This window comes from Arachis hypogaea, chromosome 18, assembly GCF_003086295.3.
Source record: "Arachis hypogaea cultivar Tifrunner chromosome 18, arahy.Tifrunner.gnm2.J5K5, whole genome shotgun sequence".
Taxonomy (NCBI): Eukaryota; Viridiplantae; Streptophyta; class Magnoliopsida; order Fabales; family Fabaceae; genus Arachis; species Arachis hypogaea.
This window is the reverse complement of record NC_092053.1, coordinates 111,507,153-111,526,503: the sequence shown is the minus strand read 5'-3', so window position 1 is coordinate 111,526,503 and position 19,351 is coordinate 111,507,153. Positions and strand designations below refer to the sequence as shown.

Below are 19,351 nucleotides of genomic sequence, written 5' to 3'. Positions count from 1 at the left end.
ATCAATATTTAAATAATATTAAATGTTTAGAAACAATCTAAAATATAAGTTTTCCAAAGGTCAAAATATCATATGATAAATCACTGCTAATATTATGTATAGTTATTACAAACTATGTTGTTGACTGTTGAGATATTTAATTATATTTATGTATAAATTATCAACTAAATTATCATTGCATAAAGTTATTACCTAATATTGATGTAGAAAAACCAGGAAAATCGTGTAAGCAAATTAGGAAACAAAAAAAAAAAGTATTTATTATAATAATATTAAATTTAAAATTTGTCCTTAAATTTCAAATGATCTAGATTTTTTAAGTAAAAAGTTATATATATACATATAACAGGTTGAGAGTTCTTTTAGCAGAATAGTCAAATTTTTTATCCACAGTAGAGATGTGTGGGTTTTTTTTTTTTTTTTTTGAATATATATAAAGATTTGAGTTGTGACTGTAAATACTTTCTGAAAAAGTAATAAAAATGAGAGTCAATCTATAAAGATTGTTATTCATAATGAAAAGTTAGTGTTTAAAAGTAATTATAATGATATAAATTACATACGTATATATTATTTTAGAAAAAAATCACATACTTATAGATAAAATTATTGAAAAGAAGGGGATTAGGTTAAAAACGAAGTTAAAAAAGCTATTTAATAGTTTGCCTACTTATATGGATTATTTTATACGATATAGATATTGACCCTTAATAACACTAATCGCATCCGAACTTAAATAAAGGTCTTAATCAATTTAGATTTTGCCAAAATTAAGTTTATTTAAAAAAATTTTGCATGATAATATATTAATAAAAAAGGTACATTGAAAAAGAATTTAATAAAAAGGAATTAAGTGATTTTTTTTAATATCTCTAATTGATGTATTGTCTGCAGTTATTTATTATGATTATTATCGCGCAACACACAAAAGATTGAGAGTTTAGGAATTTTGAATTAGGATTTAGGATTATAGTTTACATTTTAGGATATAAGATTTAGGGTAAGGATTTAGAATTTTTTGGATTACGATCTTAAGTTCAGTGATTTACTATCTATGATTTAGTATTTATGCATTAGGATTTGCATATAGAATTTAGGATTTAAGAGTTACGTCTTAGGAGTTTTTTAGTTTAGGATATGTGGTTTTTGGATTAAGATTTATAATTTAGAGTTTAGTAATTATAGGTTCAAGATTTAAGATTTTTTGAATTATGATTTATGGTTGAAAAATATGATTGGTGCATAAAGATTAGAGTTTAGTGTTTTTTGGATTACAGTTTATGGTTTATATTTAGGAGTTAGTGTTTTGGGTTTATTATTAAATTTTAGGTTAAGAATTTTTGAATTAGGATATGTGGTTTATGGATTAGGATTTAAGAATTAGAGATTTAGGATTTAGTGTTTAAACTTTAGCTTTTTTAGATTAGGGTCTAAGATTTAAGAATTAGAGTTAGTGTTAAGGATTAGAAATTAAGATTTAAATGTTTTTAGATTAGAATTTAGAATTTAGGGTTTAAAGTTTTGACATTAGAGCTTAGGGTTTATGATTAATGTTTAGGATTTAGGATATAGAATTTTTAAATTAGGATATGGGACTTATAAATTAGGATTTAGAATTCAGAGTTCAAAAATTAAGAATTTAGAATTTATGGTTTTTGAATTAGGAATTAGAGTTTGTGTTTAGGAATTAGGATTTAGTATTTTTTTTAATTAGGATTGTGTGTTTAAGTTTTAGAGTTTAGGTATTGGGGTTTTAAATTTACTATTTGATACGTTATCTCAAACCTCGGCCGCCCGAAAAACTCAGCAAGTGAGCAACCTAGATCGGCCTCACGCCAACTGCCCGATAAGCTCGGCACTCAGGCCGATAAGCTCGGCCTCACCCCTTCGAAAATAAGAAACGTGCTCAAACACACCTAAAACAGAAATATCATAATCAACCTACAAACTAGGACTTATCCACAATAAACGGTAAAACAACTCCTATAAAGCCGAGCTAATATCCTCGGCCAAAAGTCAGGTTCTCTCACTCTCAATCTTCTATTTCTTACTTTGATTGATTTAAGATCCTTATTGACTTGAGTGTCGGAGTATCTTCTGCAGGTATTCCCGCTGCGGTGTTTTATTCAGGCCGACGTATAGCTCTTCCTCTCTGACGACCATTTGCTCGGAGCAGCTAAAGCTCGGCCATCCCAGTGTCAGGACGAAACACTTGGCGCCCACCATGGGGCCCGAATATATCTGACCTCACCATCCATTTTATTTAGTATCTTACTCTATTTTGCAGGATTCCTTATCCTCGGATATGGCTGACAACGGGAACCCCCAACCCACACAGGCAGAGCTCTTAGCTCAGATCGCCGAGCTCCAGGCGGAGGTACGGAAGATAGCTGAGCTCTCTGCACAGAACAACGGAAAGCACGAAGGAGAAAGCTCTAAAAGCTCGACGCAGGGCAATGCAGATCCCCTGAATATCACTCCACCAAAGGAGAAGCTCACCCTCGAAAACCCCTTTTCCGACGAGATCACTAAGTTCCAGATGCCGAAGAACTTTGTATTACCTACAGCACTGGAACCGTACAAGGGGTTCGGTGACCCCCGAGCTCATATCAAAAAGTTCCAATCCATGATGTTTTTTAATGGCGCTAACAATGAGCCTGTACTTTGCCGGGCTTTTCCTACTTATCTTGATGGTGCTGCACTACTGTGGTTTTCTAAATTGTCTGCAGGTTCGATCTCCTCCTTTGAGGAACTGGCGAGATCCTTTATTGATTACTTTGCTGCATCCAGAATTTATGTCCATGGATCAAACTACCTAGGCACAATCAAGCAGGGCCAACATGAGAGTTTAAAGAATTACATGACCAGGTTTTCCGAGGCTACCATGGAGATCCAAGACTTGGATCCGGCTGTCCACCTTCATGCTCTCAAGGCTGGCCTCCGACCAGGCAAATTCCGAGAAACCATTGCGATAACAAAACCAAGAACACTAGAGGAGTTCCGAGAGAGGGCTGTGGGTCAAATGGAGATTGAAGAGCTCCGCGAGGCCCAAAAACCGGATAGACAACCACAAAAGAGGGATGAGGAAAAAATATTCCGATCACCAGGCAACAAGGATACAAAGAAGCCTTTCAAGCTCACACCAAAATACAACAGGTATACCAGATTCAATACCAAGAGAGAGAACATCATAAAAGAAATTCTGAATGCCAAAATCGTGAAGCCACCAGCTCGGACAGGAAACTACCAAGACCAAAGGTTTGTGGATAGGAGCAAGCATTGCGCCTTCCACCAGAAGTTCGGCCACACAACGGACGACTGCATTGTCGCGAAAGACCTTCTAGAAAGGCTGGCGCGACAAGGACTTCTTGACAAATACGTCGAGAGCCAGAAAGCCAGAAGAGCAAGCTCGGACAGGGAAGGAAACAAACAAACAGCGACAGATAAGAACAAAAAAGAGCAAACAATCCCTGATCCACCAAGAGGCATCATCAGCCACATATCAGGAGGATATGCAGGCGGATGTGAAACAAGCTCGGCCAAAAAACGAAGTTATAGGGCGATGTTGGCGATCGAAGGAACCCTGCAGCCAAAGAAGGAGGAAGACCCAGATGTCACTATATCCTTCAATCAATCAGACTTCATATCGGCAAGCCCTAACCTTGACGACCCAGTGGTGATTTCCATCCAGGTCAGAGAGCTGTTGGTAAGAAAAACACTGCTAGACCCAGGTAGTAGCGCTGATGTCTTATTTTATTCTACCTTTAAAAAGATGCAATTGTCAGAAAAAATGATACAGCCCTCCTCGGAGAAAGAGTCCCCATCATAGGACATATATGGCTGAGGACTACAATGGGAGAGACCCCTATGTCAAAGTCCATTGATATTCAATACTTAATAGTAGACTGTTATAGCCCTTATAATATTATAATCGGGAGACCCGCCTTGAATATATTCAGAGCGGTGGTGTCCACATTACACTTGTGTGTTAAGTTTCCGGTGCAGGAAAACAAGATAGCTGCAGTTTACGCCGACCATCAAGAAGCTCGGCAGTGTTACAATGCGTGTCTAAAGCGAGACCATGCGAATGAGATAACTCGGCCCCAGGTCCAATCCATACACAGCTCGGATGACGCCACAGTGTTAGTCGATCTCGACCCAAGAGAAGACCTCGGCGACAGACCTCGGCCAATGGACAACCTTCACAAACTAACACTAACAGCAGACGAAAAGCAATACACACACATCGGAGAAGCACTAGAAGGGAATGAACAAACAAGACTTGTGCACATACTGCGCCAAAATGCCGACCTATTCGCATGGACACCAGACGACATGCCAGGAATAAGCCCAGAAGTCATCTGCCACAAATTGGCAATTGACAAAACAGTTCGACCAGTGGCACAAAAGAAGAGAAACCTCGGAGAAGAGAAGAAACAAGCAGCACTTGAGGAGACCAAGAAGCTCCTCACGCAGGTTTCATCAGGGAAATTCGCTTCACCACATGGCTATCAAACGTGGTAATGGTAAGAAAAACTTCAGGTAAATGGCGCATGTGCGTCGATTTTTCAAATCTAAACAAAGCTTGCCCTAAAGATGCATACCCATTACCTTGCATTGATAAGTTAGTTGATAATGCTTCTGGTTTCAAAGCTTTGAGTTTTATGGATGCATACTCTGGTTATAACCAGATTATGATGCACCCAGAAGACCAAAGCAAAACAGCGTTCATAACAGAACATGGCAATTTTTGTTACAAGGTAATGCCTTTTGGCTTAAAGAATGCAGGTGCGACATACCAAAGATTAATGAACAAAGTATTCCAACAACAGATAGGAAGGAACGTGGAAGTCTATGTAGATGATATGGTGGCAAAAACGCCTGCGCAAGGGTCACACTGTGACGACCTTATAGAAGTCTTCAACCAACTCCGAGCATATAACATGAGGCTCAACCCAGACAAATGTGCTTTCGGAGTCCAAGGAGGGAAATTCCTTGGCTTCATGCTAACCTCAAGAGGTATAGAAGCCAACCCAGAAAAATGCAACGCAGTACTGACCATGACAAGCCCAAAAACAGTAAAAGAAGTCCAGCAATTAGCAGGCAGAATAGCCGCCTTATCACGATTCCTACCTGCAGTGGCAAACCGATCTTATCATTTCTTCTAGATGTTCTCTAAGGGAAAGAAATTCACATGGACAGACGAATGTGAAAAGTCCTTCACGGAACTCAAACAGCTCTTAACGTCACCGCCAATACTCCAGAGACCAGAGCCAGGTAAGCCGTTGTACCTATATTTATCAGTATCTAACCATGCCATAAGCTCGGTCCTAGTGATGGAAACAGGAAAACAGCAAAACCCAGTATATTTCATAAGCAAGGTCTTACAACCAACAGAAGCAAGGTATCCGAAGATAGAGCAGCTAGCACTGGCGCTAGTCACCACGACAAGAAGGCTACGACATTACTTTCAAAGCCACACAATCATAGTATGAACAGACGAACCACTAAGGCAAATATTAACCAGACCCGAGCTCGCTGGACGTCTATTAAAGTGGTCAATCGAGCTATCCGAGTTTGACATTAAGTACGAGTCGAGGAAAGCCCTGAAGTCACAAGTGCTCGCTGACTTCGTGTCGGAGATGACCAATGAGACCCAACACACAACAGCCAGCTGGAGCATACATGTAGACAGAGCATCAAACAAAGAAAAAGGTGGAGCTGGGGTACTGCTAAAAGAGGGAGAGAAAGTGATAGCCGAGCAATCACTACAATTCCGATTCAATGCAAGTAACAACCAAGTAGAGTATGAAGCTTTGCTAGCAAGACTGAAGCTAGCCCAACAACTCAGAATACCCCAGATAACAGTCTTCTGTGACTCATCACTTGTAGTACATCAAATCAAGGGCGAATACCAGGTAAAAGATCCTTTGTTAGAGAAATATTGGTGGTGCGGTAATTTACAACCACACTTACTTACCGGCAAGTGCACCGGGTCGTACCAAGTAATACCTTACGTGAGTAAGGGTCGATCCCACGAGGATTGATGGATTAAACAACAATAGCATTTGATAGAATTAGTTAGACAAATAGAAAATAGTGTTGAGATGCAGTATAAAAGACATTAAACAATATAAAAAATATTAAAGATAGGCAGATAAATAAGTTGGGAATAAAATATGGAGAAAATAGTTAAGGTTTCAGAGTTATCTATTTTTCCGGATTAACTTTTCTTACTAACTAATTTAATTATGCAGGATTTAATTTATGGCAAACTGTATGTGACTAGACCCTAATTCCTTAGACCATCCTAGTCTCTCCTAAAATTCCTTAACTGCCAATTCCTTGGTCAATTAATTCCAATTAGAGGGTGATAATCAATTTCTAGTTTATATGCCACAAAAACTCTAATTACCCAAAAATGAAAGGATTATATGTCACGTATCCTGTTAAATCCAGATAATTAAAATTTAAGAGAAATTATATTCAAGCTGTTGTTCAAGTAAAGAGCTTTTCCAAGTTTTACAAGAACTCAAATAGAAAGAGGGTCATACTTCCGTTCCACCCAAATTCATAAAATAAAGAGCGAAAACAATTCTTAAATTATAAATCCATACATAAATTAAAATAGAAAAAGCAATAAAATCAATCCATACAAATAGACAGAGCTCCTAACCTTAACAGTGGAGGTTTAGTTGCTCATAGAAAAGAAAGAAAATTAGGATTGTCAATTATGTTCCCTGGGATGAGGTGGAATCTCCCCAGGACCTCTACAAAGGAAGGAAAGTTTCTCCCTTTTTATAACTAATCCTAATAAATTTAAAATCTAATATCTAAAACTAAAAATTAAAATAATATCTTTTCTTAGAATTAAAATTTGAATTTAAATTTGAATTAATTTAAATAATCAAATCTTCAATGGATGGATGGGGACCACTTGAATTGTCCATGCTGCAGCTTCTAATCTGTGTTTTCTAGGCTGGAAACTGGGTTAAAACAGCCCAGAAATCGCCCCCAGCATTTTCTGTCAATTATGCAGATCGCTCATGTGACGCGTCCGCGTCGTCCACGCGTTCGCGTCATTTGTGCAGATTCCAGTCCACGCGATCGCGTCAGGCACGCGATCGCGTCATTGCGATTTCCTCCATTCCGCGCGGTCGCGTGAGCCATGCGTCCGCGTCGGTATTCGCTGGTCATCTCCTTGGCTTCTTCTCTTTCTTTGCAGAAACTCCATCAAATTCCGCCAAATGCTACCTAAAATAAATAAAATTTCACAAAACTCAAAATAGCATCCATAGTGGCTAAAATATAATTAATTCTTAATTAAATTCAACAGTTTAGATGCAAATTCACTAGGAAAAGATAGACAAGATGCTCACGCATCACAACACCAAACTTAAACTGTTACTTTTCCTCAAGCAACCAACACTAATATAAGCTTAGGATGTGAATTTGCATGAGAATGAGAGTTCGATTAAGCCCATGTCTTCTCTTATAGCGGGGTTTACAATTGTAATCCTGAACAGTTTTGGCATCTCACTTTATCCTTTGAAGTTCAGAGTGATTGGCATCCATAGGAACTCAGAATTTAGATAGTGTTATTGATTCTCCTAGTTCAGTATGTTGATTCTTGAACACAGCTACTTTATGAGTCTTGGCTGTGACCCTAAGCATTTTGTTTTCCAGTATTACCACCGGATACATAAATGCCACATACACATAACTGGGTGAACCTTTTCAGATTGTGACTCAGCTTTGCTAGAGTCCCCAGTTAGAGGTGCCCAGAGTTCTTAAACACACTCTTTTTGCTTTGGATCACGACTTTAACCGCTCAGTCTCAAGCTTTTCACTTGACACCTTCACGCCACAAGCACATGGTTAGGGATAGCTTGATTTAGCCGCTTAGGCCAGGATTTTATTCCTTTGGGCCCTCCTATCCATTAATGCTCAAAGCCTTGGATCCTTTTTACCCATTTGCCTTTTAGTTTAAAGGGTTATTGGCTTTTTCTCTGCTTGCCTTTTCTTTTTCTCTTTTTTTTTTCTTTATTTTATTTTATTTTTATTTTATTTTTTTATTTTTTTTGCAAGCTTTGTGTTTTTCACTGCTTTTTCTTGCTTCAAGAATCAATTTTATGATTTTTCAGATTATCAATAACATTTCTCTTTTTCATCATTCTTTCAAGAGCCAACAATTTTAACATTCATAAACTTCACTATCAAAAAATATGCACTGTTCATGTCATACATTCAGAATCACAGAAAATACCACCACATTTAAGTAAATAAGACTATTATTCAATATAGACCCACTTTCTCATACAATATATCACTCCTATATTTTTTTTATTTTTGATTTAAGCTCAGTGAGTAATACATGAGACATCTTTTCAGAATTAAAGCAATAGGAAAACTAAACTAGTCCTAGGATTCTAACTAATAAAGGATCATGCAACAAACAAAGCAAAATAACAGGAAACCGGAACATAACAGAAAAAGAGAGAGGAAAAAATGAAAGGAACTCAACCACCTTAATTATCCTAGCGGTCGCTTTATTCTTCATGTTGTGCTCCTCCGTGATGATGATTTGCCTCCCTTTTGGTGCTATAGGAATAAACAGAAAACTTCTAAGCGAAGCGTCAACACCAAACTTAAAGGTTTGCTTGTCCTCAAGCAAAGAAGAACTGAAAATAGAAAGAGATAAATTATTATGTAGAAAGAAAAAGAAATAAAAGGATAAAAGAACAAGAGAGAATTAGGATTGGGAGAGAGAGAGAAGAAAATTGGGCGGCGCAAGCGACGCGTTCGCGTCAATGACGCGATCGTGTACGTCGCGCGTTCTTCATAATGACGCGTTAGCGTCAGGCACGCGTCCGCGTGGATGGCCATGTATGCAAATGACGCGGACGCGTCGGGCACGCGTCCGCGTGACCAAATTTGTGCTTTTAGCACACTTCTTGCCTCAAGCCAGCTTAACTCTCTGTCCAGACACCTTTTATGTCGATTTTTCGGGTCACGCGTCCGCGTGGATGACGCGGTCGCGTGAAGTGGCAAAAATCATGAATGACGCGGTCGCGTGAGCCATGCGTCCGCGTGGGCTTGTTTGTGCTAGAGGCATCGTTCTTGCGCCACTCCCGCGCAACTCTCTGTTCAAATTTATTTTTCACGCACGCTTGGTTGACGCGTTCGCGTCAATGACGCGATCGCGTCGTGTGCCTCTCTTCTCTTTTTTTTTTAAATAGCCTGAGGTGTTCGGTTCCTGTGATAAAATAGCTGTACGATCAGAAAATTAGTAAGAACTTAATAAAAATCAAATAAGTAAAAACTACTACTACGAAAAACAACTAAGAATAAAAAAGAACGATCATACCACGGTGGGTTGTCTCCCACCAAGCACTTTTAGTTAAAGTCCTTAAGTTGGACATGTTGTGAGCTTTTTGTCATGGTGGCTTGTGCTTGTACTGATCCAGGAATCTCCACCAATGTTTGTAATTCCAATGGCTACCGAGATCCCAAATGAGGCGCATAACGCCTTTGAGCAAGTGGAAACAAGTGACAGGGCCCCAAGAGTGTTGATTGTGGGAATGAATTCCAGGGTCCCAAACCTTGCTTTTACACCCGTCTTCTTGTGTATCACCATTGTTCCCACCGGGTGGCAAGCAATCTGAATTCTCATAGAGGCATCCAAACAACCTTCTAGACCCATTCAAATTAGCTCTACACCAATTTTTGCACTTCAATTCGGAGCATGCAACCATGTTGAACCTTGCTTGACAACTCTTACCACTAACCATCTTTCTCTCACTCTTAATGCCACAAAGAGCTCTAAGTTGACCATCCGTCTCTAGTAGCCCATATTCAAGTTGGAAAGTAAGGGTTAAGGATAGAAATTTTACCCACTTGAATGTTGTATTGGATGGTGATGGCTTTGGAAGAGGTCTTGCAAGCTCTACTCCCTTGTGTTCTACTTTGAATTCTACCACCTCCTTGCAAGCTTCCTCAATTTCAACCTCTTCTTCTTGGTAGCTTTCTTTTAATTCAATCTCTTCTTCATTGCTTACCAAGGGCATGGGAGGTTGTGTATCTTCCTCCTTTGTGGGTGCATCTTCCTCCTTTGTTTTTGCATCTTCCTCTTCTTCCATGTGTGAGGATGAAAAGTTCTCTAATGCACTGGAGTATAAACTCCTTTGATTGATTTCCTCACTTTCTTCTATAGGATCTTGCATTGTATCTTTTGGGAAGGAATTTGCTTGTTCCTCTTCCTGGTACTTGATAATCGACTGCATATGCTTCTCTATATTTTTGACACTTGTCCTTATATCATGTAAGCATTCTTTCATGAGAAACTCAAGATCTGATGGTATTTGAGATGAATAAGAAGGAGGTGATGGTTCTTGATAAGTGTAAAAAGAGGATGGTTCTTGGTATGGATAGGGAGATAGTGGCTCTTGATATGGGTAGAAAGATGATGGTTCATGATACGGATAGAGAGGTGGTGGTTCTTGATATGAATATGGAGGTGGTGGCTCTTGATAGTTGGAATATGGAGCACTGAGGTTTCCTTGGTTTTGACCTTGCCAACCTAAATTTGGGTAGTTTTCCCATTCATAAGGATATGAATCACTACTCGGGTGTGAGTAGTAACCCATATGATCTCTCTCCATTATTTTTCCTTAGTACAACACACCAAAAAGAATTAAACGCACCATGTGATAAACAGGAAAGCAAAGAAAAAAAGAACAAAATTCTAAAAATTAAAATAAGAAGAATCAAAATAAAATTAACTAGGAGACACAAACTAGTATTAAATTATTATTAAATAATTTCAAAAAATAAAAAATTACTAGTATTAAATTATTATTAAATAATTTTTTTTATTCAAAGTTAAAGATAAAAATAAAACAAAACTAATAAAAAAATTAATGGAAGGAAAAAAACGAAAATAAAAATAAAATAAAAATAAAAAAAGGATAAAATAAAAATAAAATTAAAAACGGACAAAACAAAAAAAAATTAGAACGAAACAGTAAGGGAGCAAACGAAAAAAAACAAAGAAAATTAAATTTATTTATTTTTTTATTTTTTTAATAATAAAAGAAAAAAATTAAAGAGAACGAAATAGGGGGATTGCTAACGCGAAACAAAGGAATTTTTTTTTTCGAAAAATAATAAAACAGTTTTTTTTTTGAAATTAAAATTAAAACGCCTAATCTAAATAATCAAACAACTAATAGTTGTTAATCACAGTCAATCTCCGGCAACGGCGCCAAAAACTTGGTGCGGTAATTTACAACCATACTTACTTACCGGCAAGTGCACCGGGTCGTACCAAGTAATACCTTACGTGAGTAAAGGTCGATCCCACGAGGATTGATGGATTAAGCAACAATAGCGTTTGATAGAATTAGTTAGACAAATAGAAAATAGTGTTGAGATGCAGTATAAAAGACATTAAACAATATAAAAAATATTAAAGATAGGCAGATAAATAAGTTGGGAATAAAATATGGAGAAAATAGTTAAAGTTTCAGAGTTATCTATTTTTCCGGATTAACTTTTCTTACTAACTAATTTAATTATGCAGGATTTAATTTATGGCAAACTGTATGTGACTAGACTCTAATTCCTTAGACTTTCCTAGTCTCCCCTAAAATTTCTTAACTGCCAATTCCTTGGTCAATTAATTGCAATTAGAGGGTGATAATCAATTTCTAGTTTATATGCCACAAAAACTCTAATTACCCAAAAATGAAAGGATTATATGTCACGTATCCCGATAAATCTAGATAATTAAAATTTAGGAGAAATTATTTTCAAGCTGTTGTTCAAGTAAAGAGCTTTTTCAAGTTTTACAAGAACTCAAATAGAAAGAGGGTCATACTTCCGTTCCACCCAAATTCATAAAATAAAGAGCGAAAACAATTCTTAAATTATAAATCCATACATAAATTAAAATAGAAAAAGCAATAAAATCAATCCATACAAATAGACAGAGCTCCTAACCTTAACAGTGGAGGTTTAGTTGCTCATAGAAAAGAAAGAAAATTAGGATTGTCAATTATGTTCCCTGGGATGAGGTGGAATCTCCCCAGGACCTCTACAAAGGAAGGAAAGTTTCTCCCTTTTTATAACTAATCCTAATAAATTTAAAATCTAATATCTAAAACTAAAAATTAAAATAATATCTTTTCTTAGAATTAAAATTTGAATTTAAATTTGAATTAATTTAAATAATCAAATCTTCAATGGATGGATGGGAAACACTTGAATTGTCCATGCTGCAGCTTCTAATCTGTGTTTTCTGGGCTGCAAACTGGGTTAAAACAGCCCAGAAATCGCCCCCAGCATTTTCTGTCAATTCTGCAGGTCGCTCATGTGACGCGTCCGCGTCGTCCACGCGTTCGCGTCATTTGTGCAGATTCCAGTCCACGCAATCGCGTCAGGCACGCGATCGCGTCATTGCTATTTCCTCCATTCCGCGCGGTCGCGTCAGCCATGCGTCCGCGTCGGTATTCGCTGGTCATCTCCTTGGCTTCTTCTCTTTCTCTGCAGAAACTCCATCAAATTCCGCCAAATGCTACCTAAAATAAATAAAATTTCACAAAACTCAAAATAGCATCCATAGTGGCTAAAATATAATTAATTCTTAATTAAATTCAACAGTTTAGATGCAAATTCACTAGGAAAAGATAGACAAGATGCTCACGCATCAATTGGCTCATAACAAAGGATCTCATTTCAAAGTTCAATAAATTTGATATTATTCATATAAACCGAGAACAAAACACTAGGGCCGATGTGTTATCTAAGTTGGCCACAACAAGGCAGGCGGAAAACACACCGGCCCTGTCACAACTAACACTCGACAAGCCGAGTTTCGAGCAAGAAACAATCTTAAGTGTCATGCAGGTACCAGATTGGAGAACACCTTTCTTCAATTACATCCACACAGGTGCCATACCAATCGAGGAGCCGAACTTGCCGCTCTTCCGAAGAAGAGCAAGTTTTTATACAGTACTCGGAAATACCCTGTACAGGCGAGGACACTCCCAACCACTCCTCAAATGCATTAGCAGGGATGAAGCCGAAGATGTTATGGCAGAAACACACGAGGGGGTTTGTGGAAACCACATCGGCGGCCGAGCACTGGCTGCAAAAATATTGCGAACAGGATACTATTGGCCGACGATAAAAAGGGACTGTATCTCTAAAGTCAAAGCATGCGATAATTGTCAAAAGCATGCCACCCTCTCAAAGATCCCAGCCGAAGATCTCCACACTATAGAGGTAAGCTGGCCTTTCGATAGGTGGGGATTGGATATCCTCGGACCCTTTCCGAAAGCTCCAGGCCAGGTAAAGTTCCTTTTGGTATCAATAGACTATTTCTCTAAGTGGATAGAAGCACAACCACTAGCACATATAACGGCAGAGAAAGTGCAATCTTTCTTGTGGAAAAACATTATATGTAGATACGGTATCCCAACAGAGATAATCTCGGACAACGGGAGACAATTTACCGACCATAAGCTCGCTGCCTTTTTAAGAAATTTTAATATTAAACATCATTTCAGCTCAGTCGAGCACCCACAAACTAATGGGCAAGTCGAATCAACTAATAGAATTATCTTACAGGGCCTAAAGAAAAAGCTCAGCGAAACCAAAGGGGAATGGGCCGACCTCATTCACACCAGCATTCAAACTGCTACAGGGGAAACTCCTTTCAGGCTGGTATATGGGGCAGAAGCACTGATCCCAGTAGAGGTCAGCGTTCCGACGTTAAGGGCCAAACTTTACAATCAATCAAACAACTTACAAGCTCAAACAACGGAGCTGGATCTTGTGGAAGAAGAAAGAGACATCTCAGCCGTAAAGCAGCGAGCCAGAAAACAATACATAGAGCAAAGACACAACAAAATGGTACTTTATAGGTCTTTCAACAAAGGGGACCTCGTGCTCAGATGAACAGAAGAAGCTTGAAAACCTCCAGCACATGGCAAATTAGCAGCAAATTGGGAGGGACCCTTCCGAGTTCTCTAAAATCTTGGAAGGGGGGCTTACAAGCTAGAAACCCTTAACGGAGATCAACTTCCAGGAACATGGAATATCTCCTCACTAAGGGAATACCAATCATAACATATGATGTAAACACATGGATGATGGCACTCTTTTTCCCCTCCGAAGGTTTTTTCCCAAAAAACATATGGGGTTTTACTCGGAGAGGTTTTAACGAGGCCGGACGCCACAAATGTACCTTACATTACGTATCAAAGCATTCTTTATCTTGACAAGTTACCACATACTCCAATCGATAATTCAAGGTAAATCCGAGCTTCATACTCGGAAGCCAACATGCGCATGCCGAGTATATTACTCGGAAGAACACAAACAAATTATCCAAGCGAATTCTAAGGGCTCACTCCATCATAAGCCCTATATCAGAGCCTCTGCTCTCCTTATTAACAAACTGATCAGACAAGAAATGGCTTCAGCCACCCTCAACACATACAAGCAATCGCTATCACGACACAACATATCATAACTTAACGAAAATATCATATTTTCATAAAAAACCAAACAAGTCACTCTCAAACCGAGCTTTATACTCGGAAAACGAAATATCAAGGCCGAGAATGATACTCAGAATCATCCAAAATAACAAAAACAAACAGATACAAGTCTGAAATTCATAACACCATAAACAGAGTCTACAACAATCATAAAATAAAGGCCTATTCTGCCTTATCCCCAATGCTTGAACCACCACTATCTTTCTCAGCAGCTTCATCATCCACAAGCTCCCCGTTAGCCACCACCTTCATAGTGTCTAGCTTTGAAGCATCAACCTCTGGAAACAGAACCTTAACTTGAGAAGCAGCACGCTCGAAGCCTTGAGCAAAGGCTTCATACACTTCACCCTCCAATTCCTTTACCCGAGCAGATAGTTGACCATTTTCTGACTCCAAAGTCTTCACTCGCGAAGAAGAAAACATATGGACACGCTTCTCCTCCTCAAGCTCCAACTTCACCTGCTCTATGGAGGAATACAGCTCAGAGATCTTTTTCTCCTTCTCTTTAATAATACCAGACAGCTCTTCAAGATGCGACGCCTCCTTCTCTTCGCGGCCCAAGGCAAGCTCTTGTGCCCTACCAATGGCAACAATTCGAGCACCAATCACCTGCAAGGGAAAAATGATCAATAACAATACCACAACAGAACACAAATGACACCGAAAAAAGGCAAATAAATATACCTGAAGAAAGCGACTAACGCCGGCTCGACCAACCTCATCGATCATTTTCATGTCATCCGGAAAACAGCAGAGCTCGTCCGCCATTGTACCAAAAGGATAAAGCTTCGCCCACAACGACCTCCCATGCTCGTTCTCATCATATCCATGAAGCCTCTTCTGTGACTCGTAGGCAGACTCCACCATTTGGAGAATCATAGAAGACTCGCCCTTGCCCTCCAATATCTCGGCAACACTACCCTTCACCTGACCCCTCTTACGCTTTGACTTTTGAACAGGACCATACTGAACAGCAGCAGCAGCAGGACCTTTCCCCAAATTGGAAGAAACCTCCTTCTCACTTTTCTTGCGTTGATTGAAGTAAGACTTCAACCCGGAAGTAGTAATGGTGGGAGCTTTCTCGCCTACAGAACAAAAGGAATCAAATCAAAACCAGAAAAGAATGACTTATAAAAGGAAGGAAAGAAACATGGCAAAACAAGTTACCTATGTGATCATACACAGCCTGCCTTTCAGTATCCCATTTCAACATCTCAGCAATCGACAACAACCCCTTTGGACCCAATGACTTAAATAAGAAGTCCATCATAATATCATCATCTGGAAGCCTATCATCTACGTCTAATGCTTGGAAAGGCTCGGGACACCAAGACAAGGGAAACTTTTTGACCAAATGCTCATTCAGGTAGAAAGGAAACTCCTCGGGTACACTTCTAACTTTAACAAACATCGATTTAAAATCTTTAAACGAAGATTTATAAAGACCAAAAATAGCTCAACGCGGATAACTACTAAGGTTTACCCACAAACCACGTCCCACCCCCTTCGCCTGAAACAACGAGAAGAAAAGCCTCAGAGAAGGCGGGTAACCTAGTAACTCCATCAATATCTCAAAAGCCCGTACAAAACCTTAAGAGTTAGGGTGCAGCTGGGTCGGGGGCGCAGTTCAACCAATACAAAACCCCACATTCAAACTCGGTAAAAGGAAGTTTAACCCACAACTCAGTAAACAAACAGCTGTACATATAAAAGAAAGACCCATCCTTCAACTGATCACAGACTCGGTCCTCTTTACCACAGGGAAAAAACTCTATCTTAATGTTACTACCTTTCCTAACCCACAAATTCGACCCCAATAACTTGATCGACTCATCATCATCAAACTGAGACTCATATTCCCCCACCCTAGCATCAACCCACCCACACGGATCACCCATATCACATTTCTCCATTTCAGACAAAGAAAGAATAAAGCAAAACAAAGTAGAAGAAAATACAAATTCAACACTGACCTTTGTTAGTCATTCTCAGATAGGAAATGAAACCAAAAACTCCTTTTCTCCAGAAAACACCAGCAAATATGAACTACAAAAAGAAAAGGTAATAAACAAGTAACCGTGGTAGCCAAAATGGTTACACAACCTTTGCATTCAATCCTCGTCGTAAAAAACGAGAGGCATTCAATGACCACGAAATCCAATGGATAGGGGTGCCTGGGAATGCGGGGCACGTTTCACGTCAATCATGTCAATTGGCGCAAAAGACGAAGCAACCATTTAACACACAAAAACGTTCCAACATCCACACAGAACCAAGCCGAGCTTGGGGGCTGTAAGGAACATACATGACAACTCAGCGACCGAGGCTTGCGGCATCATTTTCGAAAGCTCGCCTTAGTCCTGTCCAAACCAAGGCAAGCTTGGGGGCTATGATACGTTACCTCAAACCTCGGCCGCCCGGGAAACTCAGCAAGTGAGCAACCTAGATCGGCCTCACGCCAACTGCCCGATAAGCTCGGCACGCAGGCAGATAAGCTCGGCCTCACCCCTTCAAAAATAAGAAACGTGCTCAAACAAACCTAAAACAGAAATATCATAACCAACCTACAAACTAGGACTTATCCACAATAAACGGTAAAACAACTCCTATAAAGCCGAGTTAATATCCTCGGCCAAAAGTCAGGTTCTCTCACTCTCAATCTTCTATTTCTTACTTTGATTGATTTAAGATCCTTATTGACTTGAGCGTCGGAGTATCTTCTGCAGGTATTCCCGCCGCGGTGTTTTATTCAGGCCGACGTATAGCTCTTCTTCTCCGACGACCGTTTGCTCGGAGCAGCTAAAGCTCGGCCATCCCAGTGTCAGGACAAAACACTATTAATGTATAAATTAGGAATTTGAGTTTAGTAATTTAGATTTATAATTATTTAGATTAGGATACGTGGTTTATGGAATATTTTTTTAAGTATTAGGCATGAGATTTAGGAGTAGGGGTTTAGGATTAATAATAAATAATAAGTAAATCAAGTTTAAAGAGTGATCTCAAAGTCGGTATCTATATTTTCATCGGACAGACTTGGAGCTTGACCAATACTGCCTATGTAAGAATCAAATCAATCAATACTAAAAATCAGATATATTCTTACAGTAACAAATTCAACTGATTGATAATTTTTAACAACAAATTCAACTATGATAATTTTCAGCAACAAAAAATTTAGCTTCAAAAATAATTTACAGCAACAAAAGATTTATCTAAGTGATTATTTCAGCAAGACAGCAAAAAAAAATCAAAATTCAATGATGATAATCAACAACAAATTCAACTTAGTGATGATTTTCATTAACCAAAAAATTAGCGCAATGGTATTTTCAGCAACAAATTTAACTTACCGCAACAAATTCAACAAATCCTAGTTCAGTCATGATTTACAGCAACATTTAGATCATCAACAAGGCAAATTAATTGATTAGAAACTCAGCATCTCAAAATACAGGGAAAAGGGAAATGTAGAAAAGACAGAATAGGGGAAGCGATGATGCAGGAACTCACCAACAGTCCATGGCGTTCGGCGACGGCGAGGACCTCAAACCAGAAGATGACGACCCCATGGAAGGCAACAAAGCAAGCAAATTAGGGGGAAGACAATGACCACCACCAGCCGAGGGACCAGATGCAGGTTTCGTCTGCTTCTGCCGCCGGCGAAGACGAGCGCAGGTAAGGCGGCGACTGAGACCGGAGACGTGAGTGAGTGCGATGACAATACCAACCACGAGAGAGAGGTGAGACAACTTGAGCTTGCGTAAGACAGGGAGGAGAAAGATCCTTGAGAGAAGAGGGACATTGAGGGCTTGAGATCATATTAGGACGCGGTTTTTGCGTTACAAAAGAAAAAAGTGCGGTTATATAAACCGACCGGGTTAATTTCTTCTCCCCCAAATCCAGGCCGGTCAACTCAGATTTTAGCGGATCTAATGTTTGAACATCTAAAAGATGACTCGGTTCGATCAATTAACCAGATTTTTAATCGAACCGATTAAGTCGAGTCGAGTTTAATAACTATGGAACTAAGTGTTGGAACACGCGACATTTGGCGGGGTTTATCCCCCTTTCTCTTTTTTTTTTTCATGTAAAATTTCTTTTTATTTGTTAATGTATATATGCATAAGAACAATCATTAACAATATTTAATTTAATGAAAAATAAATATTCGTATTTTAATACAAAAATGATGTTTATATACTAAAATCAATCATTATATATTTGCATATAAATATGTGTTATTTAATTCATTTTTAATATATTTTATATTTTAATATATATTTTATATTAATAACTAATTTTAATAATTAATTTTGATGTACACCTAATATAATTGATTTTAATAATGTCACTTATTTTCTTTACAAATTTATGCAAATATATAATAGGAAATGTTTGTGTAAAGTATTATGAAAAATAAAGTTGATATTATCATTTTTCCATTTAATGTAATAATATGTAGTTAGTAACATCATTTTTGTAAAGCAGTTTGCATTTTTTATTTTGCTTCTCATATAGTTGTACCAATTGTTCCCACCATTTTTTGGTATTACAACTGATTTAGTTAATGACAGATTATGAACATTTGTGCTCACAACGCTACAAAAAACATTGAGATTGGTCGACTAGGCCTGGACTAACATAATTTCATTTGATGTTAAATAAGTTTGCATTGTCCACGACTCCACGTCATTAATGTCTTTCTACCCATATTTCATTGATCTTTTCCCCCATGATACAATAATTAAATTTCTCTGTTACATATGAAGCATCTTTAAGTTATA

General features: G+C 38.4%; 1 protein-coding gene across 1 annotated transcript; it reads left to right on the top strand.

The window, feature by feature from the left end:
• The first annotated feature begins 2,305 nt into the window (after positions 1–2,305).
• LOC112770278 (uncharacterized) lies at positions 2,306–3,829 on the top strand. The gene has a single exon (XM_025814663.1). The coding sequence runs from the start codon at positions 2,306–2,308 to the stop codon at positions 3,827–3,829; it is 1,524 nt and encodes a 507-aa protein (XP_025670448.1).
• Positions 3,830–19,351: the final 15,522 nt, after the last annotated feature.